Raw genomic sequence first — 27759 nt, forward strand, 5'->3', positions numbered from 1 at the left:
CCAGTCAGCAAGACGAATTTAATATGTTACGGTTCAACTCGAGGGGGATGTTCTGTTTTTTATATCTGAAATTGTCATGGTAATATATCAAAATTCGGACGACATGATTAACACGGTGGTCTGTCGGGATTTTGGGTATCGGGATTTTGGGCTGTCGGGATTTTGGGTGTCGGAATTTTGGGTTTCGGGATTTTGGGGTGGACCAATCTCGGAACCCGTGCGCGCGTAAACTCATGAATGTGGCAACAGCGCAACGTTTGGTACGATCGGCGATAGTCTGATTCGGAATACGAGTATATTTATCTCTCTGCCGATCGCGCCCGAGTTTTGCCGAGCTGAGGATCACGTTCGTTCCTAATCACGATCATTTTTCACAGTGATTCGTGATTTTTCATGCTCTCTTCTGATTGGTCGAAAGTAAAAACCGTAATTAACTGGTAACCTTTGACTAGCCAAAATTTATGACTAACTGAACGTTCTTTGCGCATTATGCTCAGATATTTCTATACAAGCTATATTGAAGCATTTTATAAAAAAATAGTTGAATCAAGATCAAGAATTACGAAGAGCAATCATCCAAGATAAGAAAATCACGATCACGATCGTGATCATGATTCTACGATCACTGTGATAAATCACCATTACTGATTTTGTACGCCATCTCTAATCCCGAATTGAATCTCGGATCAGAGTGCGGTCGATTACCAACTTAACTCTAGGGATTTTTACATCGCTCTCCACAGCTCTCTACATGACATTATACTTTCAGCAATGATTTGCAGAGGGCACATCTATCGAATTTGAGCGCTGTGTCACATTCGTGAGTTCGCGCGCGCACGGGTTCCGAGATAAATGGTAGATCTTATACAGGGTATATACATACATACAGTAATGCCATCGTCCCGTTTCGAGAACAAAGTCAAGCCGAATAGCCTACCTGCTCTGTAATAAGCAACTGTTCGGTCCCGAGCGAGTTGTTTATTTCGAGACAATACTGTATAGTTTGTTCAACGTAAGCTGCAACTATTGGCTATTATATGTACCTATATATAGAATGTATGCAATATTGATCTCAATGTATAGTATAGTAATGCATAAGTTAATAAATAGTTATGTAAACGTAAATTAGATATAAGCTGTTAACAGAAGATCTGTATATAGATTCTAAATAATCCTTGTAATGGATACACGTCTAAAAAAATTAAAATATTAAATACAATAATATGTTTATCATATATCAAATAAATATTTGAGTAAATAATTTATTTTTTACTGATCTTCACTTCTAATTTAATTGTACGTATTGATATCAATAATATCGATACTTTATTCCCAATTGATGTATATCGATACAATTCAGAAATATGCCCATCACTACTTCTCAAGTTGTGGGTTCCTAGAAGGGATTAGGTGGAGCCAACGGCACAGTCCCCGTGCCCCTCTGTCGTTCAGTTTGTTGGTGCTCGGCAACTTACGATCTCCGAACAGTAGTAAACTGAAAAATTGTTCCAAGCTCAACGTATTAACAAGGATGTGCGGGTAGGCAGATATGTCGGGTACCCGAGCTTCGGGCCGTGTCAGGAAAAGTCCAAAACAATCTTTCTGCGCGTAAATGTTGAGAATCATAAAGAGTTTGCACATGTTTGCTGCGTAGAGAGAAAATTCTCTCTTCCTGATCTCCTTTTCTATATGACACATAATAAAAATTACATTTCCATATGTACTATACTTTTAAAGATTGCCTTTTAATTTTTAATTGAATTCAAATTTTATATTTACTTTTTTAATATTTTACATTTTTTAGAAGTAAATTGTTTTAAAATTTGAAAGGATGTTGCATACAATCAAATGTCATAAAATAAAAACAGAAAGCTGAATATGTATATCAAAAGCCGTACTATAAACATCAATCCTGAAACGACTCTCAGGTATCCGAAAGTTGAAATCCCAAGCATTTTTATATAGGATGATACTACCTCTTGCTCTTGCTCGATCCCCTCCAATTTTTTTCGACCCGAGCCGACTTGAACATATCGAACATATTCATATATGTACATTACTTTTAATTTATATTAAAGTGATGCAGCGATAGCAGAATAGTAAGAATATATGTAGATATCCAAAAAACGGTTCAAATCCTTCTAGGGCCGACCCTAAGATTTCTGGAGCCCGAGATGAGCTCCGAAAAAGGACCCCTGCACTTACATTGTATACGATATAAAAAGAAGTATCTTAAATGAAATTTATAAAATGAACATTAAAGCTTGTATAACTAATTTAGATTTGCATTTACATCGATTAATATTCAAGTAAACATTACTCTTCTTGCATTCTTAGACGCAAAATCGTCTTATGGAGGTCTCGGACCTTGGGAGGCCCTAGGCGGCTGCCTAATCTGCCTAGGCCCAGGGCCGGCCCTGACTCCTTCTGCATTTCCCAATCCTCTACTGCTTATCTTCCTACCACTAACGCATATTATTATAGAAAGAGATAGAATGCCGCATATTTTATTGCGCTTTCTTTATAATTTGTTCTATTGCTTCCACGAGATGGCGCAGTCTGTGTATAATCTAAAATACACTCGCAATCAAATCAGGCTTCCCCAGAGAAATCAGCGATAGCCCCTGCCTCTCTCATAGGCTTTCTCGGGCTCTTACTCTAACAATAAGTAGGTACCTCAGAGGTGGCAATATACAGGGCGTTCAACAACAGGTCGGACGAATTTTAAGAGATGATCCAGGGGGTCAGAATGAAACGAAAATCAAGAATGACGAAATAGCGTTCGCGACTTTCTTTTTTTAATTATTAACTTTAAAAGATTCGAGTGAAAACTGCCTAAAACCGGCAATCTGCAGATTACCGACGATTGAAAATCGTATCGACAGAGGCGTGTACAGTCATCGCCAACAGTCATTGAATACTAGAAGATTGTCACGTGATATTGTGTTCCTCTTTGTTACAAGTATGATATAAAGTGCTGACAAATCGTTTCTTAGCATTAAACTCTTCTTTTCTAAATCTCGGAAGAAATGTTATAACGCATACCGAATACGCTAAAATTAATACGGGATTATTTACGGTTCACACGTCATTTATGTATCTTCTATATAACAGGGTGTTCGTTAACAGGTGGGCAATATTTTAAGGGGTGATTCTAGGGATAAAAATAAGACGAAAATCAAGAATAATGAAATAGCGTTTACGGTTTTGTTTTCCAGTTGTTAACGTTTAAAAATTCGAGTAAAAAGCGCCAGAAACCTGCAATCCGCCCAGCATCGAAGACTGAACGTCAGGTCAGCAGGAGAAGGTACAGTCATAACCAAGAATCGTTGAATAGTAGATACTTACCTCGTGCTATTCTGCTTCTCGGTACTGCAGCATTCGGCTTCAATTCTTGGTTATGACTGTACCGACCCCTGCTGACGTGACGTTCGGTCGTCGGTGCTGAGCGGATTGCAGGTTTCTGGCGCTTTTTACTCGAATTTTTAAACATTAATAAGTGGAAAACAAACCCGTAAATGCTATTTCGTTATGCTTGATTTTCGTCTTATTTTGATCCCTAGAATCACCCCTTAAACTATTGCCCACCTGTTGTCGAACATCCTGTATAAAGACAAATATCCTGACTGACTCATCAACCCTCAGCCGAAACCCCTGAAGCTACAATCTAGAAACATGAAATTCAGGTAATATATTCCTCTCATGACGTACGCACTCACTAAAAAGGGATTTTTAGAAGTTCGACCCTTGAGAGTGTAAAAACGGTTAAAATTTATTTACACGGATTCGTCAAATGATTCAAAACATAATTCAGGATTTTGTTCTAATCGACCTCTAAAGGCGCAAATTTAGATTCGGGGGTGAAGGTAATTATTTAGATTACGGACGACACCTCCGATTTCGATGATTTTTAAATATGTTGTAGAAATCATCATTTTGAACACCTTTTTCCTACACATATAACCGCTGCTCAGCCTTAGTTTTTGAGATATTTTCGAAAAACTTTCGTAACTATCACATTGAATTCTGTTTATCCGTGTGCGATCGTGTCAACGTACGCGTTAGTATGAGATCGCCGCTTTTCTACTGTTTCTGCAGGCAGCAATACTTTTATGAAATACTACAGATTGATCACCAAAAAATAATACATAAATTATTACTTCAAATTCTCAAAGTTTTTATTTATGAGAGCGGGCGAAGCCGCGACGGGGATGCTAGTATTAAATATTGCTACACTTAGGAACAGAATAGCACCGTGATAATCTTCTAGTATTCAACGACTGTTGACCGTGACCGTATCGTACACGGTCTTACTAACACGACGTTCAATCGTCGGTGCTGTGCAAATTGCCGGTTTTAGGCGCTTTCCATTCGAATCTTACATCGTTAATAACTAAAAAAAAAGCCGCGAACCCTATTTTAACATTGTTGATTTTTCGTCTTATTTTAGCCCTCAGGATTATCTCTTAAAATTTGATCCAACTATCGTTGAACACCCTGTATAGGTTTGTGGCTCTCCACCACTTGTGTATAAACGTTTAGGAGGGTACATTTGAATTAATATTTACTTTGTTATTCGTACTTTTCAATTATATACTAAATTTTATACTATTTAATAATTAAAAATCATATTATTTTTTTTCTAAATCACTATTAATATTAATATGACTACAATTAAAATGTTGAGAATTGCTGTTTTCCCTAGGGAAACGTAATTTGATCGCGAGTGTATATACTCGCACATCCTTACTCTTTAATCATTCTGTGTATAAATGTATTTATGTACAAACATGTAAGTGTAAGCTTGCATGTTGCTGGACTTTCGAACATAATAAGCCAAATACAGTACCTGAAATCTATATAGAGAACTATCATCCTTTACGGTGAGTGTCTTGGAGTCATTCACCGGGAAGAAGTAGCCATACTGGCAGAGTTGGTTGGCAATATGGACCGCCTCTACTGTCAACATAACAGTTTACTTTCATATCTCATAGAATCGTTGCTTCTTATGAAAGGTACTAATTGAAAATGATCTAATCTCGTGCAACCTATCTATACTTTACTGTAATGTGCGCAGAATAATAATCAGGGTGAAACCAGTGATGAGCAATTGTACCTACCCTAGAAAACACGGTGCAGGGACGGGCAAGTAGGATGCACTCGTCGACACTGATAGGTAAGTTTTTTAAATCGAAAATTTGAAATTTCGATACTTCCAAATTTTCAAATTTCTATACTTTTCAATTCGAAATTTATGAATTTATAAATTTGCAAATTTAAAATTTCTATGTGTCTAAATTGTCACTTAACCAAGTTTCTAAATTTTGAAATTTGATAATTTGAAAACTTGTAAATTTGAGAGTTGATAAATTTGAAAACATGAAAATTTGAAATTTCTCTGTTTAAATCTCTAACCTGATATTTTTTACTTTGATGGTTGGAAAATTTGGAAATTCGAATATCAAGAATTTCTATATTTCTACTTTTTCAAAATATAAGAAATTCTGATTTGGAAATTTGATATTTCCCCGCATCTTATCCCTGTACGCACCGTGCACGCCAGTACCCGTGAACTTACAGCGGGCACTTAATTTGCCCATCACTGCAAAATAAATGTTGCGAAATGGTGCATGCTGCTTGGATATAACAAAGCAATATAACTGAAAATTCTGATACTTTGTCACCCATATAACGAAACAGTTTTAATCGACGTAAGACGAGTTGTAATAAATTTTTACTTTGAAGAAGTTTAAGTGCAAATAAAACTTATTTTATTGTTTCGTACCAACCATGTCGAGCAGAAAATAAGGTGTGACTGATTAAAAACAGTACAATATTAATGTGTTTGTTAAATAAGAAGTATTTTTGTATGTTGGAGTTTTTAAGTAGATATGTATCTCATGTAATATTTAAGTACATATCATTCGCCGTTCAATGCTACTTACGCATTAAATGATATTAAAAAGTAATAATAAAACATTTCTATCTTAACCTTCTGTCTTATAATATTGAAGGAAAACCAAGGCCCATAGAAAAAACCCTGCGTACAGTACCGAGCACAGTATGCTTCCTTAGTGAAAATGGCGATATAAGGGAAGAAAGAATTATAAATCGCGTGCAAACATTTATTTGGGAAAATTTAATTTCATACTTATATTAATTATCAATATTTTCTGAAGCTATACATTTTGAAACATAAAAAATCGGATTTTAGAACTTCGAAATTATCAAATTAGAATTTTAAAACTAAAGTTATAATTTTGAAATTTTAAAGATTCGAAATTAGAATTTTGAAATTTGAATTTTAATAGTTTAAAATTTGAATTAAAAAATTTGAAAATATTAATTTGAATTTTGAAATTTTGAAATTTTTAAATTCACATTTTTTAATTTTTTAATTTGAATCTCGAAACTTCGGACTTACGAAATTTTGAAATTTATAGAATTTGGGTTTTTAATTCAAATTTAGAAGTTTGAGTTTTTAAATTTTTAACTTTGAACTTTGAATTTTTTAAATTTTGAAACTATACGCTTTGAATTTTAGAATTGAAATTTAATTTATATTTAGAAATTAATTCGTGACGCGTGGTACTTGCGAATATTGTAGGGAGTTGTGGGAGCTTCCTTCTCTCCCTATTCTTACGGATACTTACCGTGCTCGATGCTATATAACACAATAATTTTGTTTTTGTGTCGTATCTTACAATTAAACAGGAAGTTAACTACTCAAACAAATTACAAGACAAAAGGTTCAGAAAATATAATACGTAAGTTTTACGTTTTTAATTAATCATAACTAAATAATAATTTCCTATATTGCAACCATTTTAAATTATTCATTTATGTATGATTCTAAAAATATGATGACCCTGTACAATGCCTTGTAGAAGCACGATAAAAGAACCTACGTATAACTTATACAATCTGTTTAATTACTTTAAGTGTATTTAACAAATATATAGAACAGACGAATAATAATTATATAACAATACTTACATAATATTTTATTGTCTAATCATTTACTTACATAATGTTTTATTCTTTCATTTAAAATTCTTTATTTTTAATATTTATTATTCATACTTATTAGCACTAACTAAACTAAAAATATCCTACATAAATTTTCATGTTTTTATATTGAAGCGTTAGTGAAATTAATTAAAATATTTGATGGTGATAATTCTTTACAAAATGACTCAACAAGTGTAACTTATTTACTTATAAATAAAATACATAAAGTCAGTCTTCTTTTAAATTAATGTTTACAAAATTACTTAATTAATTCTAGAAATAGTGTGAAGATATCAAGAATTGATTATACCAAACTGATTGAAAGTTTCTTTTCTTTTATTCATCAAAATGTTTATTCTTAAACATCTCTGAAGAAATTATTCTATACAGAGAATTTTAAAATGTGTGATTGAGAATTAAAATTACCAAAGAATTTGTAAAGTAATTTTCAGGGTGTTCCAGGCATCATGGGACAATTAATCATTGGGTACTTTCTCGTATAAAATTAAATTGAACGCTTAAAATAAAGTTTACATTTGAGACAAAGATAGATGAGGAAAGGAAAATAGGAACTGACCACAACTCCATTAGAGGAGCAAAGGATCAATTGCGGAAATGAAGAGGAAGCCATTGCGGAAGCCAACCGCTCCCATCGAGTATCCATAGTCTTCAAGGACGAAACGTCAATTAGAGCTTGGCCTAGACACCTGGTGTCAAAGTAAAAGAAGACGTGGACCGACAAGTGAAAGAATGATTGAACCAAGGTATAACTGCAGACCATTCAAAGAGTCCATGACGTAAGGCTTGAAATTCTTATATTTAAAAACTTAAGAATTTGAATTTTGGAACCTCAGAATTTCGAAATTTTAAAACCTGAATTTTCGGGTACACCTCTAGAAGTATAGAGTACACTCACCACCAAATCAGGCTTCCCTAGAGGAAATGGAGACACAGGGGAAGCAGAAATTCTCAAAATCTTCATTTTTATAGTATTGATATTAAAAATAATATAATTTTTAGTTATTAAATATTGTAATATTTAGTATATAAATGAGAAATATGAGCAATCGATAAATATCAATTCAAATTTTCCTGCGTAAATGTTTACATGTGAGCGATAGGGCCAAACTCCTTCTCTACATTGCCATTTTCCCCGGGAATGCCTAGAGGGAAGGACGAGAGCCTGGGAGATCACCATTTTTCTCTAAGTCTGATTTGACCGCGAGTGCACATCTTTTCAAATAATCGTATCGAAAGGTATACGGTAAGGCACGAATGGCCCAAGTCCTCTCCGTCAGCGGCTAAACGGTCCCCACTGCTAAATACTCAATCTTCCTACCATAAGCGTATAGCATTTAAGTATAGTGGAAAAATTTCTCGTATAATTCAGTGGAGTGAGAAAGTAAGGATAGTAAGTAGTCAAAAGTGTAGACACGATCAGGCCCTCTAAACCTTTGTGAATTTAATGCAAATTTTAGTTCGTGCGCAGGAATATCTGCAGTGCTGATGTCGCTTTTTTACACGCATGTAAATTTTGCGCACTGGTTAGGATTTCGTGACTTAATACTCTTCTTAAAATTTATGTTATATGCTTCTTTAGTAGACCAAGTGACTGAATTTGGCATCAATTTAATATATGGGCGGCTCCCCACTGGTGTGTAACATATATCGTTGGATAGCTTGGAGGATAGGGGTTACAAATATCGCGGCTGCAGGTGTCGAAGTCTTAAGGGGGCGGAGATATAGGGGTTCAATTTTGCGATGAATTTGAATTTCACCTCTACAGGTATACATCCGCGATTGTGTTCGTGTGACCATCGCTTCTTTATTGTTTCTGGCCCGGCTACCGATTATATAACGGGTGAGCTTAAAATCTAAGTTAACTAATTTCAATAATTTTGACATTGGACCTCCTCGTGGTGTACTAATTTAATTATCAATTATTAAATATTTTATTGTATATAAATTATTTATTATTATTAATATATAAAGATTTAATAATATACATAGGGTGAGGCACTGACTATTGCCACTTAGAATAACTCCGAAAGTATGATAGTAGTTCCTTATTTGGTGTTACGATCCCTTTTCAGAAATTTCCTTATATGGAGTCGGATGTGCACACCCGGCATAAACAGTCTTCTAGAAAATTCGAGATCAACGCGAATCAAGGGCGCGGTCCCTCGGAGTCACGTAGATTTCATCCCCACCACCCTTTTTACTAGGTCTAGTTGAAGTCTAGAATCAGTTCGATACACGTCAGTACGTTCTTTTACGGATAATCTCTGCAACGAGGAAACTCTGCGAGATCGGGTACTCAAGTCCCTTTCAAGCACTCAGTAACTATACAGCACGTTGTCTGATGTTAAGCATTATTCTAATCGTTGTAGTCCGCCCCCGTTTGCTCGCGTTCGTGAAAACCGAGAAGGATTAGATTCTTGCTTCGTGGAATCGAAACTAAACTTTATTTATTCAATTCATTTAAACTTGCAAATTAGAGTTTAATTCATTGAACACCGCGACAATTACACATAACAATTGTAAGGTCTCGGAATAGAGAATAAACTCGTATTATTTTAACTTATCTAATATTGTCCAATTATATTGACTAGTCCAGAAACCCACTAAGGTGTACCTTTACCGCTCGAGGTACATCAATCAAGTTACGAGACCTAATACTAAGATTTCCTGCGGCTCCCTACGTTAGCCATACGTAGGTTCATCCGCATATCACACTCCTGAGGCTCCCTACGTTAGCCACACGTAGGTTCGTCCTCTACTCTTCACCTTTCCTGTGGCTCCCTACGTTAGCCATACGTAGGTTCATCCACCATAACCAACCTCCTGTGGCTCCCTACGTTAGCCATACGTACGTTCGTCTCCGCGTATACTTCCTTAGGTTTCCAGTTTTAATAACAGCACTGGTTAAACCATTAACAATACTATAACCAAAATTAAGCTCCGCCTACGCAGCGTTCCCCTCCGGCTCGTAAAACATGGAACAACAGGGGCCGTGGTATGACGTTAATCTTTTGTTGCTAGGTGGAGTTTCTTCAGAGATATGATAGAACGCTATGTTTTGGTACTTATTTTCTGATAGCGACTATTGAGACGAATCCAACGAGGTGCAACATTAACGTCTTCGAAGGTCAACAAATGTCATTTATGACAAAAAAGGCGAAATAAACTTACATCAATAGGAGGTAATCAAAGTGATTGCCATTGGTATCAATGCAATGCTGCAATCTTCTTATCACGGATTGAGTAGTATTCCTTATCACATCGGCACATATCGAATCACATGCTGTAATAATTTCTCTCTCGCACATCTTCAGATCTCAATTTATCGTGCAAATGTATTTAAATGTACGGCATATAGGGTGAGAACGTTGAGGATATCTTTCAGTGTATTTACCAAACCTGGCAATGACAAACAAAACACTGTTCGGACGATATCGCAAGACAACAATAATAAGAATGGTAAGATTAGTATCGTCGAATCAAGGTCTATTAAATTATCTGAGCCAAATCATCAGAATATAAAAAAATATATATGAAAATTTTTTGCTAATTATTCGCTATTTTTTGCCGTAAAAAGTAACTTTTTGCTCCAGCCATTAAAAAGTTACAAAGGGCTAGATAGCTTAATATTAATCCATCTAGCCATTGTAAAAAACAGCATATAGTAAATTAAACAAAAAATCAATAACATAAATTTTTTGCTATTTTTTTGCTATATTTTACATTGAAAAGTATTTCTTTTGTTCCAACTGTTACAAAGTTACAAAAGGTTAGATGACTTTATAAACTATTTTTAATTTATTTTGCAAACAGAAAATTTAGAACTCGAATATTTTAATAGCAAACTAGTTGACCCGTGCGAAAAATTCGCATTCAAACATCCATTTTTAACTTTGATATTTTTAAATAAATAACAGATTGTACAGTTCTAAATTAACAATTTGTCAGAAAAAGGGAACTTAGTTTTTAAAACGGTACCTCATTTATTTATTTATTTATTTATAATGACAATTTACGGAAACAAAGTTGGTAATTTAGTTTTATTAGAAAAATTGAAATTCAATTTTGTTGTGCGCGCCCAACTCTGCTTCAAGTCACCCAATGTAACTGGTCAATAGCTCAAATGAAAGAGCTTAATTCACTGAGCGTTCTTAGACAAAAACGAACATCGTACCTCAATTAGAACCGGAGATAAGAAGCTTTGAGTGGAAAGAAATTCCAGAAAAATCACGTTTGAGTATAACTTAAGAGGGGCCAAAGGTAGATGTATTCGAATGCTTGTTGCGTTATCTATGCAAGAATACCTTTCATTTAAAAAAAAATAATGCAAATCGGGCGGATAGAACTGCCGGAAGAACTTGGAATAGAATTCATAAATTTTTTTAATATATAGATAATTCAGGGAACATTTTGAGTTAATAATGTACAATCTTATAGTTTGGGTGATGTTCTTATCCACTTTTAGTCTTTTCGTGACATCAAAACGTCTCCTGAATTATTTATTGTCATAATATGTAAGCTCTTGAATTTTCTGCTCATAAAACAAGTTTAAAAAACCAAATACCGATCAGCACCACTTAAACTAAATGAGCAAAATGCTTTAAAAATAATTAATTGCGTGCATAGTTTTATATACATCCTTTTTGCATAAAATAGATTTTGTATTGTTTATTTTTTTATTAATTAAAAAATAAATATAAATTTTTTCAAACCTATTTCGTCAGAAATAAAATCGCAATCTAAATATTTTGAGAACAAATAATTTGCGAACCATTCTAATGTCATAACTATGCTCGCAATTAATTATTTTTAAACCATTTTACTCATTTAGTTTAACTGGTGTTGATCGGTATTTAGTCTTTTAAACTTGTTTTATGAGCAGAAAATTCAAGAGCTTACAAATGGAATAGAGCACCACCCAAACTATAAGAGTAAGGTGCTTTAAAAAATTATTTACTTGTACATTATCATGTCAAAATGTTCCCTGAATTATTTGCTATTAAAAGATTCGAGTTCTAAATTTTTTGTTTGCGAAATAAATTAAAAATAGTCTAAAAAATTATCTAACCTTTTGTAACTTTGTAGCAAAACAGTTGGAGCCAAAGAAATACTTTTTAATGTAAAATATAGCAAAAAAGTAGCAAAAAAATTACTTTGTACGGCAAAAAATAGCAAATAATTAGCAAAAAATTGTCATATATGTTTTTTTATATTCTGATGATTTGGCTCAGATAGCTTAATAGACTTGTCGAATCAAGCGATTGTAAACGATGTATTCTTTCGAAGAACAAACCGATATGCTTCTCATTTAGGGAGAATGTCAGCGAAATTCAGTGAGAGCTAGAGATTTATACACTGAAAGATATCCTCAACGTTCTCACCCTACACGCCGTACATTTAAATATTTGTACGATAAATTGAGAACAACTGGATCCTTGGCCCACCAGAAAAAGAGCCGGCAAAAGCAAGTAACTAACAAAGGAACGGAAATTGGTATTCTTGCCTTTGTAGTTCGAGATCCTTGTGTTAGTTTAAGGGAAGCTGGCGTAAGCCAGAAAAGTGTTCTTCGTGTTCTGCATTGCCATAAATATCCTTACCATATCAGTCTTCACCAAGAATTAAGTGGTACGGATTTCATGAATCACGTTGAATTCTACCCTTGGGCTCAACTCCAGGTTCAAAAAAATAACTCATTTATTAATTGGATTTTATTTACTGGTGAGGCAACATTCACGAATCACGGTAACATTAATTTGCATAACATGCATTTTTGGTCAACTGAAAATCCACGTTGGCTGCGGCAAGTCGCAGGCCAAAGACCGTGGTCGGTGAATGTATGGTGTGAGATTATTGAGGACAGAATTACCGGCCCCTATTTTATCGAAGGAAATCTTAATAGTAGGAAGTACCCCATATTAAACATTAGGTCCGTTATTGGAAGAATTACCTTTAGAAATAAGGAACAGAATATGGTATCAACACGATGGGTGCTCGACACAATTTTCGCTGATGGCTAGAAATGAGTTGCAAAGAAGATTTCCAAATCGCTGGATTGGATGCGGAGGAGTTGTATCGTGGCCGGCTGGTTCGCCAGACTTGACGCCTCTGGATTTTGGCTTATGGGGATTCTTGAAAGACATTGTTTATAAAGAAGTTCCAACTACGCCTGAAGATATGCAAGAAAGAATTGTTATAGCACGTGATTTGATAAGTGCCGAAGTGATAAGAAATAGGTACTACTCAATCCATGATAAGAAGATTGCAGCATTGCATTGATACCAATGGCAATCATTTTGAACACCTTCTGTAAATGTAAGTTTATTTCATCTTTTTTGTCATAAATGACCTTTGTTGACCTTCGAAGACCTTAATGTTGCCGGTATTGGAAAATAAGTACCAAAACATAGCATTCTATCTATTTAAAAAAACCAAGGTGACCTTCATGTTTCTGAAGCAACTCCACCTAGCAACAAAAGATAGGGGCCGTCATACTACGGCCCCTATTGTCCCATGCAACTTTTGTTTCGAAAACTTTTCTGCTACTACCATACTTTCGGAGTTATTCTAGGTGGCAATAGTTAGTGCCTCACCCTGTATAAAATTATATATATAAAAATAATAATTTATAAATTGATTATTAATATCTAATTATATATAAATAAAATATATATTTATACGTATATATTGCAAATATTTAAAAATTTTATATAAGGATTTATATATCTATATTTTGTTTAATAAATAATAGTTTATTATATTTTAATTGTAATGCTCCATTTTCCCGTGCTTCTTCTGGCACTTGAATCTTCCAAACCCGTGATTCTCTTCGATCACCATTTGGATTTCGACTTTTCCCTTACTGCAGGCTCACAAACAATGTAAAATCTCCGTTCCATGAAAACAATATTGTGATGTTTTAAAACAAAAACGCGTTAACATAAATACCGACCAGTATGTAAGTACATACATTGAAGAGTTTTAGAGTTATTCTATCATCACTTGTATAGTGTTCAGAATAAATATCTTTAAATTAGCACCGCATTTAAAAGATAAAGAAATGTGCTTTCATTGGATTTAGAAGAGAATCACGGGTTCGGAAGATTCAGGTGCCAGAAGAAGCACTGGGAAGATGGGACACTGTATGAAACAGCAGCAACGAGTACCTGGTTCGAAAATACGAAAGTAACAGAGTTAAGAAAGTGCCCAGAAACGGTTCGTCGCTTGCGGACGAACACACAACCGCGGATGTATACCTATAGGTGAAATTCAAGTTCATCGCAACTTTAAACCCCTGTATATTCGCTCTCATAAGACTTATTGTTAGACACCTGGAAACACCATATTGGTGATCCTCATCCTCCAAGTTATCCAACTGTATACCCCCCCCCCCCGGGAGCAGCCCATATACTAAATCAATATCCTGAATTTTTAGGGATTAATTGATTATTAACAGCTTTACAAAATTTTTTCGAAATTTTCTACAGTGACCAATTATTGATTTACAGTCAGCTACTGATGTCAACATCAGGCATAAATACTTAATTACGTACAATACTTCCTGAACCATCCAGAGGTTTGTACATTATTTTAAAAGGATGTTACTTTCGTCTTTACCATTCTTGTTATAATCAGTTGCAAACTACTATCTTTAATCAATGTTTTTTGTTTTCTGAAGGATATGACACGTAATATTCATGGATGTCTACAAAGGAAAAATTATTGTAGAGTAACTTCCTTTTCTTTTATTATATTTGTTACCAATTTAAGTAACTGTATTAATGGGTGAATTTGTAAAAAAGAGTTACCCTTCCGATTTTAGTCATTTTTGAACATGTTGTAAAATTCGTATTTCTAGTAAATTTTTTGCACTAATCTATATGTCAGACTCGCTGAGTTTCTACTATAGGGAATTCTACCCATACGTATGCATCTGTAGCAGCGTGGGCGATTGGGCCCAGCGATCACCTATATAACGGGTGAATTTAAAAATCAAACTTAATTAATTTCAATAATTTTTAAGTGCATGGCCGGTCGCCTAATAGCGGCCCGATCATTAATTGAACCTAACCCAACCTATTCTTGACGGATAAGAGGAAAAAGTTGTTAAAAATGTAGACTTCTGTAATTTATTTAACCTAATCAGTGGATTAAGTTAGAATACGTTAAGTTAAATTAATATTTCGGTCGCCGTGAGAGCAAATCAGAATTCAAAATTATTAAAAATTAGTTAAGTTTGATTTTTAAACATACCCGTTATATGGATAGTAGCTGGACCACATGGTGCTATTGACAGAAACAGTAGATAATTGAGGGTCGCTTTCTAACACACACACGGCCACGAACGTATACGTACAGGCAAAAATCAACGTACTTAGTAGACTCACAGTTTTTTGCCAATATCTCAAAAACTAAGCGAGTTACAACATATTCAAAACTTGTCGAAAGCAGAGGGAAGGAAGCGCCTTTTCTACAAGTTCACCATTGTTGAAGCATCATATAGCGGAGCCCGGGGTTAGTTGAGACAAACGCAAACTGATATATTTCAATTTTTAAAAATACCTCTTCTCGTATAAAAATAAAAATGCGTCGGCATATGTTGCACGACGACGCGTGCAACTTCACTTAAAAAATTTTTCATTAAATATCGTATTTTGGATGTGGTTTACGTTATAAGATTTCTGTCAATAAAAGTAAAAAAAAGTGTTTGAGTTTCAGTGAACATATTTCGTATATCGTTCAAGTAAATAATATAGTACTTAGCATTTTGTAGGCAGGTTTATTATTAATACATTGTAATGGTCTTATACACATAACCTACAACTAACTTTAACCTTAAAATTGCAAATTAAAATAATACATTAGCAGAAACGGCATGTTGATACATGCGATTTGGGGCACATTGAGATAGCGTAATAACATGCCCCTGGATACCAATTTATTTATAATTTCTTTTTCTCAGAAGAAATGGTTAGAAATTATATAAAAAAGATAAATCGTGGTAATATTTTGAAAGAAAATTTTGAGAATACAGTAAGGGTAATTAAGGCAGGGATTTCACTTCGTACAGCAGCAAAGCAATATTGTAAAGAGAGTTGTAATCCTTTACCATTCTATTTTTTGTTTCTAAATATTAATATATTTATACTATTTGTTAAATCAGAATAATATATTATACTTTGTATTTTACGTCTGTTTAGTTTAAAAATAAATTGATTGCAACAACCTACCCCGCTTAAATACCAACTAGCCCTGGCTATGAGGCAATTTAAGACACGTGACACGTTATCTATAAATTAAAAGATTGATAAACAGAAAGAAAATTAGCAGTTGCAGAAAGAATCAAAGAATTGCAAGTTAAAGTAATAGTTCCATAAAATAAGTAATTTCGAAATTATAAAATAAAAACAGAAATATGTCTCAACTAGCCGCGCTCTCCACATACATACATATAAGGAGCATGTTCTTGCATGCGTATCTCACTGACATAAGGAACGACATCAGCGCCTGAAATATTCCCGCGCATGAATTAATTTGCGTTACAGTACTAAATACAGGCATTTGGAAGGCCTGCTCCCCGTTTGGCCATATTTGTAATAAGAGATCATTCAGGGAGTCCACGATACAGAGCTCTTTGAGGTAAAAAAGACGATAGAGCTCCTAGCGCAGAATTACTGAATAGGGAGAATGCAAAGACCAGTTAAAAAAAATTATCTCCAAAACTGTGTTTCATGCATTTTGGGACAGCGGAAGTCGGGAAAGGATGAGGGATTTTTGGATCAGATCTGTAACTTCGACCACAAAGAACTATGTACTGTTAAAGATCGGCATAGTAGAGCCGCTCCTTTAGAACGACACTGACAATGAGTGTTGGACTGTGAGACTGGGAGAATAGAATATAGGCTTTACAGGAACATTCGGGATGCTGTCGTCTGCCCGATTGACTGGGACAATGACTGGGACACCCTGTATGCAATATGTTTAATCACAAGTATTAACTTTATATAATTACACATTTCTATTCCGTTCGTGTACATTGAAAGCTGTAATTTTGATTAGTGTAATGTAAATTAAAATAGGGAGACATCTAGGAATGGGACCACAAAGCGAGAAACGCAAGCAACACTCACATTACATAAAGATGATATTCTTATATATTTCAAAGGAACTTAATAAAAAAAGAAGAAAATGCAATGAGAAAGAGTATACTGCGACGCCTAATCAAATCTTAACATACACATTTGCGTAACTAGGATCTTTTTGGACTGAGTCACGTCACTTACAAGGAAAGGCACGGAAGTCTCCCCCTCCGATTTTGATGAAACTTCGCACATTTGTTAAGCAGGTAAAAATAAGGGAGACGTATTTTTTTATATCTGCTGAGACGCGACTTTAAGGGGTGAAACCACCCCTCAAAGTTTTGACCTGAAACTGCTATCTCGAAAACCAGAAGAGATACGTGAAAACTTCTAATGGGCGGATTTAATGGTTCTTATATACAATAATATTGTGTTAACAGATTGTCAAAAATACAATTTGTTTATAACAAAAAAAATGTTTATAACATTATTTTACAACTTATTTAAATTTATGTAATGATAAAAAATGTAGAGCATTTCATTCCAAATCCATTGATATATATGTTTATGAAATTCCCTCCTACAGTTCCGCAGATTTTTATTATTTATGACTCGCGCGTACGCCCGCTGAGTCAGCGCGTGATACTTTCATCGTATCTGACGTTATACACCGATGTTATTTATCCGCATAAGTGGAAAACAACTATTTTTATAACATACAATGGTTAATTTTGTTAAATTTGTATCGCATGATATAAAATAATTAAAGCTATACATACTCCAGGGTGGATGTACGAAATTGATAATTTTAATATGCAACAAGGAATTTGAATAACTTAAAGAACATAGTCGTGACAAAAATGATACTCTTCGAAGAAATGCTTCAAACATAAAGGCTTTCGGCACCAAGCACAGGTAATAATAGCCACATCACCACATACGTGATATCGTGGTTCATTATCTGCAGCATAGCAGAACTCCACGGGATTTTCAAAATGAGGTGGTCTCGATGATACATATCCACTTTTAAACCATAATATTTAATAAAGTTTTCAAATCGTGGGGACTAAAAAGGAAGTTTTAAAATATTGTCCCTCGTGTGGAGATTAATCTCGTAATGTCATAGGATGACTGTGTCTGAAAACCGGCGAACAAAATTTTTCCATACACGAAATCCATACACGTCTAATGGTTGTAAATATTTTGTAGTCCCTGCTGGAATCGTAAATACTACTAATTCTTTATTTTCCGGTGTAGCTTCCACAATACTACGACTACAATGTCCACTCCAAAAATCTAATAGTAAAGCAGTCTTCGCGTTTGTATTAGGAAAGTAAACTTCTTTTAACCAAATTTTAAAAGTGACAAAGTGAGAGTTCCGTATAAAAATAAAAAAAATTTATAAGACTATACGAGCGAAGGTCACAAAGGTTACAAGATATTTTTATTTTTAAAGTAAATGTTTTATAATCAATCGCTTTACTATTCCATTCGTTGAGTGGATACTGTAGTGGACATATGGAAAAAGCTATATCAGATAATAAACAATTAGAAGTATTGACTATCAATCTGAAAATGAACCACGTATGGCTATTATTACCTGTGCTTGGTGCCGAAAGCCTTGATGTTTGAAGCATTTCTTCGAAGAGTATCATTTCTGTCACGACTATGTTCTTTAAGTTATTCAAATTCCTTGTTGCATATTAAAATTATCAATTTCATACATCCACCCTGGAGTATGTATAGCTTTAATTATTTTATATCATGCGATACAAATTTAACAAAATTAACCACTGTATGTTATAAAAATAGTTGTTTTCCACTTATGCGGATAAATAACATCGGTGTATAACGTCAGATACGATGAAAGTATCACGCGCTACTCAGCGGGCGTACGCGCGAGTCATAAATATTAAAAATCTGCGGAACTGTAGGAGGGAATTTCATAAACATATATATCAATGGATTTGGAATGAAATGCTTTACAGTTTTTGTCATTACATAAATTTAAATAAGTTGTAAAATAATGTTATAAACATTTTTTTGTTATAAACAAATTGTATTTTTGACAATCTGTTAACACCTTATTATTGTATATAAAAAACTATTAAATCTGCCCATTAGAAGTTTTCACGTATCTCTTCTGGTTTTCGAGATAGCAGTTTCAGGTCGAAACTTTGAGGGGTGGTTTCACCCGTTAAATCGCGTCTCAGCAGATATAAAAAAATACGTGTCCCTTATTTTCACCTGCTTAACAAATGTACGAAGTTTCATCAAAATTGGAGGGGGACACTTCCGTGCCTTTTTGAATTTTGAATTTTTAAAACTTTGAGAATTCAAATTTTTTGAATTTTGAAATTTTAATGATTTATAATTTGTTATACAGGGTGTTTCAGAGCTACTGTTGGTCCCGTGAACGGCTGGTAGCTGGGGTGATTCTGAACAACATTTTTATTTGCGAAAATGTTTGAAGTTTCGTTTTTGAATTATTAAGGAAAAACACTGGCGAATCAAAGCGCGCATAGCGCGCATGCTCAGGGCCGGCAGCGTCGGCTCCGAAAGCGGGGCTTGACATACGTCACAAACGAACGGCAAGGCACCCCTTTTTTAGGCACGGCACCCAAAGATTAATTTAGAAACGAATGGATAAATTTCATTTAAATTATTTTCAAATTTTTCATCATTAACGTAGCCTCCAATTCAAACATTTATTAATTATTTCATTTCGAACATTTTTATTTGTTGTTTAGAGTGCTTAGAATTTCCTTTTTTACATTATGACAGGCGACAAGAGATTAGGTTCCGTATTCATTCTAAACAACGACTAAAAATGTTCAACCAGTTCAATTTTTTTATTGTGCTATACCAACAGGGTGCCGAGCCGTTCGTTCGCGACTTACGTCAAGCCCCGCTTTCCTAGCCGACGCTGCCGTCCCTGAGCCCGCGCGCTCTGATTCACCAGTATTTTTCCTTAATAATTCAAAAATAAAGCTTCAAACAACATTTTCGCAAAGGAAAAAGATTGTTCAGAATCATCCAAGCTGCCACTCCTTCACGGAACCAACAGTAGTTCTGAAACACCCTGTATACTGAACTTTTAGAATGCTAAGAAGGCAAGTTCGCGGGGGTCACAGTAGTCCCTAGCTAGTTACGCCAATGAGAATATCATAACTATTCGTTTCCATTTCATAGAATTACTCTAATATTGTAGGTACTCAATTAATTTTCAACATTAGAAAAATTTATGATAAATTTTCTAAAGCAATCTCATGTAGCGAACCATGAAAATCATAAAATAACTACTTAAGGGATGATTAATTAAAACTTCATAAAAAAATTTTTTGTGTGTGCATTAGTATTAGAACCACTGGGTTAAACTAGTACATGAGATACCCGAGTAGACAAAATTATCTGCCAAGACGAGTACTCATGAAATACCCGAACACAAAAATGTAAAAAATATTAAGTTTTCAAATTTTCAAATTTACAAATTCATAAAATTTACCAATTTGAAAAGTGAGAATTTTATAAATTTAGAAATTTTGAATTTCTAAACTTATTAACATAGAAATTTAGAAATGTAGAAGTGTAGGAATTTCAGATTTACAAATTGAGAAATTGACTATCCATCAGTGTCCACAAATGCACAGAACTTGGCCCCGCGGCTATAGTTGCCCATTACTAATCAATAATGCTAGTAATGACGGGAATCACTATGTCATGTGTTCGAGCATCTCATGGCTGCCTGAGTAGCTACGTATCTCGTAAGTTAGCACCTCTAGTTAGTATCATCTGTCAGGTTTCGTACCTGATTCCTCGATGGAAAGCCGCTCCATCAGCCACTCGATGAGATCGTAACCTGCAACACGCAGGCAGCCTACTGTAGTGCTTTGGCCGTGATGGCCGCTTACGCTTACTCCACAACGCAGGTACCGATGGCACTCACCCATGAAAGCTGAAGGAATCGAGGTGAGAAATTGTTTTTGGCTGCGCACGGGTACCCCGTTCTCAGGGTCTTGCATCTCCCGCACCAGCCCCTCCATCTGTAATCAAATGAAATGTTTTAAATAGTATAAGTTCCTTATTTCTCATCTATAAAAGATCAATCAATGCTTTCTTTTCAACGTTTCAAACCTTAATAAGGACCCTTATTACAGATAATAATTTAACATATCATTTCTTCGAGACATTCATAAGGTATTTACTAGTATAAGTATGCATCACAAGTCTCGAAAACTAAGAGGGTCCGACATTTTCGTGAGATGAAAAAGTTTGTCAAAATGTCGAATGTTGCAATATACAATTGATAAATCATCGAAATCAATGAGGGAATAGCTAACGTACAAATTCACTAACAATAGATTTCTTAATATTTAATGATTAAAAATTATATTAGTTTTTTTTTTTTTTTAATTAATCTTAATATAATAATATTATCTTCAAGTTTAGGATTTTGGTGAGACCTCGTTCTACATCGCCCCGCTCTACACTGTGTGGGTAGAACCGTAGATCTGCCCCCTCAGTTAAACATACAAATTTTTCAATTTCAGAACGCCATGATAGACTTCGAAAAATCACCGCGGGCTCAATATTTTAAATGAAATGCATTTATACCTTGTCGAAGGCGCAAGGCCTGTGAACGCGTGGCTCCTTCTCCTTCTGTTGTTGATTGTTAGAAGCCTCCATCGCGATCGAGGCGGCCCTCTGCGACGCTGGCAGGAGCTGTGACGATATTGATGGCGGAGGGGGCTGGGGAGTTGGGCCGGAGACGGGTCTACCCGAACTCCATGGGGCTCTGGCCCCATCCCATCACTCCAGTCACCCCCGCACACCCACTGAAATTTTCAGATAACAACAATTATTAAAATATATTTGGACTATCAAATTAATGAACATAGACATTTTTTAAATAACTGAAGATGCCTTTTAAACTATTGAGAAGTATTTGATACTTTCAGCGCAGATATCATCTTATGATGATAGACCTAATGTCATGTAACAGTAGATGAACGGAAGTAACAGTAGATCAAATGCCCCCTACAGAACTCATGAACACCGACATCCATGATGCCTGCAGGAATCACATGTGGAAACAGGGCCGGTGTCAGGGGGGCGCGCGGTCGAGCAATCGTCCAAGGCACTAGATCTGTAGGAGGCGCCGCAGCCCGGTGTCCCTAGTATGTGAATATACCGATATTTTCTCATTGTCTCTTCTCTCTATCTACATCTCATATGTAATATTACATATGTATATGTTATATATGCTGCGACATTTATGTCTACCTCTTCACTGACGCGTTTTTTAGCCCCTGAATGGGTGCCACGATAATCTTGCCTGGGGGGCTAATATTGCTAACACCGGCCCTGTGTGGAAGATTTTCATTTTGTTAAGTTAAATAAAATCAAAGTAGATTTCAATTAATAAACCCGACATAGCAAATATTACAAATCGTAAGTAAAATACAGCACCGGCCTTCTCATTAATGAATTCAACAAGTAATACTAGATCAATTTTATTATTATTATTTTATTATTCGAAAGAAAAATATTTAATACAGGTATGTATATTTATTTATTTATTTATACAAAAAACTCTTCTCACAAAATTGAAAACTGTTGATAAGCACTTGATGAAACTATTTACAGTATATGTAAATATTCGGGCCACATTACATTGTTCCATTTATTTTTATTTTTGTAACGTCCCGGAATATCACGAGTACGCTACTGCACCGACGCGTAGGGAGAGCGGTTCCCTATAAGAAGGCGACTCGTATTTTTAAAAATAATTTTTAACAAAAACTACAACCGACTTCGAAATGCACTAAAAAGTATGAAATAATTTCTACTTCATTTATACAAATACCCAACAGCTATTAATAAAACCTACTTACTCGTTAAATAGTATACTAAATACATTTCAACCTTTTCGGAGGCGGCGCAAAATTAAAAAGTTTTCTTCTACTAGGAAGATTCAGGCGTCGACAACCTATCTAATCATTAGTGGCAGCATCGTATATTCAGGTATTTTTAATTTTGCGCCGCCTCCGAAAAGGTTGAAATGTATTTAGTATACTATTTAACGAGTAAATAGGTTTTATTAATAGCTGTTGGGTATTTGTATAAATGAAGTAGAAATTATTTCATACTTTTTAGTGCATTTCGAAGTCGGTTGTAATTTTTGTTAAAAATGATTTTATTTCACACTTTTTAGTAGAACGAGCAGTATTTGTAGGATGCCGTAAGATCGTTTACCGTTCTTATTGGTTAATTGCAATAACCATAGTTTTTAACAATAACAAGTTCCATACAAGTTATCACAATAGTTATTAACAATAACAAATTGCATAAATTTTTGCAAGTGAGATATCGCGGAAATATCTCTTATTAGATATGAAAGGTTTCATCGCAATCGGTACATGCCTTGCAGAGTACATATCTTTATATACAATATAATTCTTCTGTGCATGTGTATGTGACTGAACTCCTCCTAAACGGCTGGACCGATTTTGATGAAATTTTTTGTGTGTGTTCAAGTGGATTCGAGAATGGTTTAGATTCACAATTCGGTCCACTACAAAATATTTTTTTAATTAATTTTTTATTTATAAGTTATTGTTGATCTTGGAATGTTTTACATTGAATCCGGCAGACAGCGCTGCGATCGCGGTGACAAAAACATAACAAATCGCAATATGACATAGCCTATGTCTATTTTGAAAGAATAAGCAATCCAATAATGCAAATTTCATTAAAATCCGTTTAGCCATTTAAACGTGAAGAGGAACAAACGATCAGACATTTTCACTTTTATATATTAGTAGGGATAGGGACAGGGAAATAGGGATAGAAATAAGGAAGTAGGGATAATAATAGTTGATTAAAATTCCCGGGCAGAGCCGGGTAACGCAGCTAGTGTATGTACACTGAGTTGCATTGAACTTGTCGCAATGAAGTTGGCTACAAATTCACTAACACATTCACGCCGCAGCGTCGGTGAACCGAACTCGCCATCGGCTCACCGACACGGCGTGAATGCGTCAGCGAATTTGTAGCCAACTTCACTGCGACAAGTTCAATGCAACTCAGTGTACATATAAGAAACAGTAGAGAATCGGCGACTGCATCCTGACTCATACACCGGTAGAGACACGTAGGCATGCGTAGAATTCAATGTAGTAGTAACAATAGTTTTTCACGAATATCTCGGAAACTAAAACTTTCCGTTAATTATCCATAATGAAAAAGTTGTTTAGAATCATGTCCCCGACAACATATTAAAAGGTCATTGAAATCGTCCAATCTTGACATTAAAAACTTCCTGTATTTTGCAATAACAATGAAAAAATGAAAAATTTTTTTTCAACGGGACCAACCGGAAGACACCCTACAAGATGCAAAAGGTCTCGTTCCGATTGGTCCATCCATCTCGGAGTAATCGGTGAACACACACAAAAAAAAAAATACATACTGATCGAATTGAGTAACCTCCTCCTTTCTGAAGTCGGTTAATAAAGAAGTGATTATAGGTTCGGATGGCACGCGGTAAAGGAGTGAAATCCAACGTTAATTCTTTTCTAAAAAAATGTATTATGAGTTTATTCAGAAAATGTGTTTGTTTGTAATATAAAAAGGTAAGTAATATAATAAAAAAAATAATATGATGAATATGATAATTAAGTAATCGATGTATAAAAGTTTTTGCCCTGTTTTTGAAATACAAAAGAAAATAATATATTAGTAGAGTACAGTGAGTAAGCCCTGGATTAAAAAATACAAAGAAAATAAACAAATCAAAATGACAATCGCGTTTGTGCTAAAAATGAAATACAATGAAAGAGAATCAAATTATTAGTTACAAAGAAATTCGTCCTAAATAAAAATACAAAGAAAAATAATTAATTAATGAACGCGGCTCTAGATCCGATTATCAAAACTTTAAATCTTTGAATTTATAAAATAATATAGTATAATTTAAATAAATTAAAATAATCAGTTGTCGGTAATTGGCTAGAATCCGTCCTGACTCTGTAGGAGCTAGCTCGGTCGGCCGCAGTACGATTTCTAGGCAACTTAGCCGTAACTGATAGGCCGCAACCAAGGAGCTTCCGCTTTCGCTTGCTCGTTAAGCTTGGTTGCGAACCAGACACGTGTGAGAACTGAAAACGAGAAAAAGAAAATAAATGTTTTCATAAATAATAATAATTAATTTTTTTTTATTAATCTCCTTTTGTTGTTATTCCTCTTCTTGTGGGATGTTACATTTTCTAAACGTTTAATTATTATCCAATATATGAAAATCTTTCGTTAAAAAATTGGATTGCGTAATTTTACTCAAAGCATCCTCATACAGCATCGAGCATAGTAGATTTCCCTAGGGAAGGAAAGGGGCGTTACAGGAAAAGCATAAATTTTGAAAACTTTGATTTTGACGATATTAATAGTAAAAGTGATTTAGAAAATAAAGTAACTAGTATCATTTTTAATTCTTAAATATTACAAAACTTACAAGGGAACATATCGAACTGTCACACACCGATTTTGATGAAACTTATGTATAAGATGGTTTTCAGAAAAATATTTGACACGCATTTTTTTTATCAGTCATCGTCCGTATTACGGGGGTGATAACAGCCCCCAAAGTTAAGGGATGAAAATGTATTTTTGATCATATCTCCAAAACTAAGGGGGATATTAAACAACTTCCTCTTGACAGATTGGAGGAAACATTCGAAAGGACCCCCCACCCTAGGGCAGCCAAACGTCGGATTTATAGTAATGGAAGGACGAGAAAAACTAAAATCAAAATCAAAAAATAAAAGGTTTAAAATTGGAATTAAAGTTGAGCGCTTAAGAGTTGGTGGAAGAGTGACGAGTGAGCATTCTGGTTTTGCTGAGGGAGCACGTGAGGAAGCAAAGGACTCTCCGAGGGAGCAAAAGAGCCATTGCGCAGCCCCACTCCCTCCTGCGCATGCGCAGTCTGATTTTCAAGCCGAATGTAAGTATATTTTATATGTATATCTCGAGAACGGTTTATTTGCCGGACTTGAAAATCGTCTCATTCGATTTCTCATCCTTCAATTACTATAAATGAGAAGTTTGGCTGCCCTAGGGTGGAGCGGCTTTTCGGAGGTACACCCTCACGCGAGGGAGGGATTTTAGTGGATAGGGTGCCACTCCTCGTGGGTGGAAGGAGTCCCACACTGCCCGGTCGTCCCTTAGCCGAATAGTGCGAAAGGAGCTGCTCCGCGCGTACGTAACTGTATTTCCCCTCCGGCAAATAAAAATAAATGAAAGGTTAGTTTAGGTTAGGTGGAAAAGGCAGTCAATGGTATTAGTTATGTGGATTTTACGGCTACCCCTAAGATACTGAGGTCAAGTTTATTTGACTGCGTATCGGTCAAGGATGGTTTGCCACTCAAGGTGGGGTACGAGACCGACAAAATGTTTTCAAAACCTTTCACTCGCTGCGCTCCCATTGCGACTCGGCCATATTCTGGGGCTGGGTGGCGTTCGGCGTTTCGCTCGATATTGTGAACGCCTTTAACACCCTGCCCCGTGGGACGATAATGGGGGCACTAGTAGATCATGAAGTGCCCCCCTACATGAGGAGGATGATAAGGCACTACCTACGGGATAGGTTAATCGAGTATGTGGGCCGGGACGGACGCACCTATAGGAGGGGCGTCGACAGAGGTCCTGTATGGGGCCCCTATTATGGAACGTGGGGTACAACTGGAGCTCTGTGGGCCATGGCCCGGACGGGGTTAGCATCACATGTTTTGCTGATGACACACACGTGCTTGCCGCCGACCGGGACTGGAGCAGGACCAGTGGTCTAGCGGAGATTGGTGTGGCTGCCGTCACAGCGACGATCCGGAGGCTGGGGCTACAGATAGCACCCCACAAGACCGAGGCGATGTGGTTTTACTTGCCTCGGCGTGAGGTTGCGCCACCGCCCGAGTCTTGGGTTCGGGTGGACGTCACGAGAGTCCAGGTGGGTAAGGGCTTGAAGTATCTGGGCCTCGAAAGACATTTCGGCCGTCTGGGCCCCCGATTAGAAGGGGCAGCTAACGCCCTTGGGCGCGTTTTGCCCAATATCGGGGGACCCTGCGAGAAGGTGCGCGGCTTCTACATCAGTATCTGGTCAAAAAATTATAAAAGTTTATGAAAGTAGATAAGATTCGCCAGCAAAGTACGTAGGATTTTTCAGAAATATCAATTTTTCATAAAATGGCGTGATATTGAAGGAAAAAAATTTTTTTTTAGTAAAAGAATCAGCCGAAAAATGCGTATAAAATGGAAACTTGAAAAGCAATCAAAAAAATCTTACATACTTTGCTGACGAATCTTATCTACTTTCTTAAACTTTTAGAATTTTTTACCCAGATACTGATGGATCGCAGAAAATTGTCCAGCCGTGAAGGTCCTTTGAAAAAATATTAATTTTATTCGAGGACTATGGAGCCGCCATTTTGTTTTTAAGTAGCCATTGAAAATTTATTTTATATACACCGAAACATGTATTATAACGTAAAAAAAAACAAATATTGATATCTTGTACCGTTTGTTCACACTAATTCATTATAATAGACCTTAATTTTTTAGCGCTCAGAGTGATGTTACCCCTTAATTGCCCGACCCGCGAGGA

General features: G+C 35.5%; 1 protein-coding gene across 4 annotated transcripts in view; it reads right to left on the bottom strand.

Moving 5' to 3' along the window:
* Positions 1 to 27759, bottom strand: part of LOC114880009 (regulator of G-protein signaling 9) — a 132014-nt gene that overhangs the window by 80142 nt on the left and 24113 nt on the right. For 2 of the 4 annotated variants that reach the window (XM_029195537.2, XM_029195536.2), the window contains 3 exons: positions 21723 to 21943; positions 20917 to 21151; positions 4850 to 4959 (listed from right to left, as the gene is read on the bottom strand). In XM_029195537.2, the coding sequence (XP_029051370.1) occupies positions 4850 to 4959; positions 20917 to 21151; positions 21723 to 21794 (417 nt within the window). In that variant the 5' untranslated portion in view covers positions 21795 to 21943. The remainder of the gene's footprint in view (positions 1 to 4849; positions 4960 to 20916; positions 21152 to 21722; positions 21944 to 27759) is intronic. The other 2 variants (XM_046285588.1, XM_046285587.1) reach the window with 2 other exon arrangements.

Source organism: Osmia bicornis, chromosome 1 (genome assembly GCF_907164935.1).
Source record: "Osmia bicornis bicornis chromosome 1, iOsmBic2.1, whole genome shotgun sequence".
NCBI lineage: Eukaryota > Metazoa > Arthropoda > Insecta > Hymenoptera > Megachilidae > Osmia > Osmia bicornis.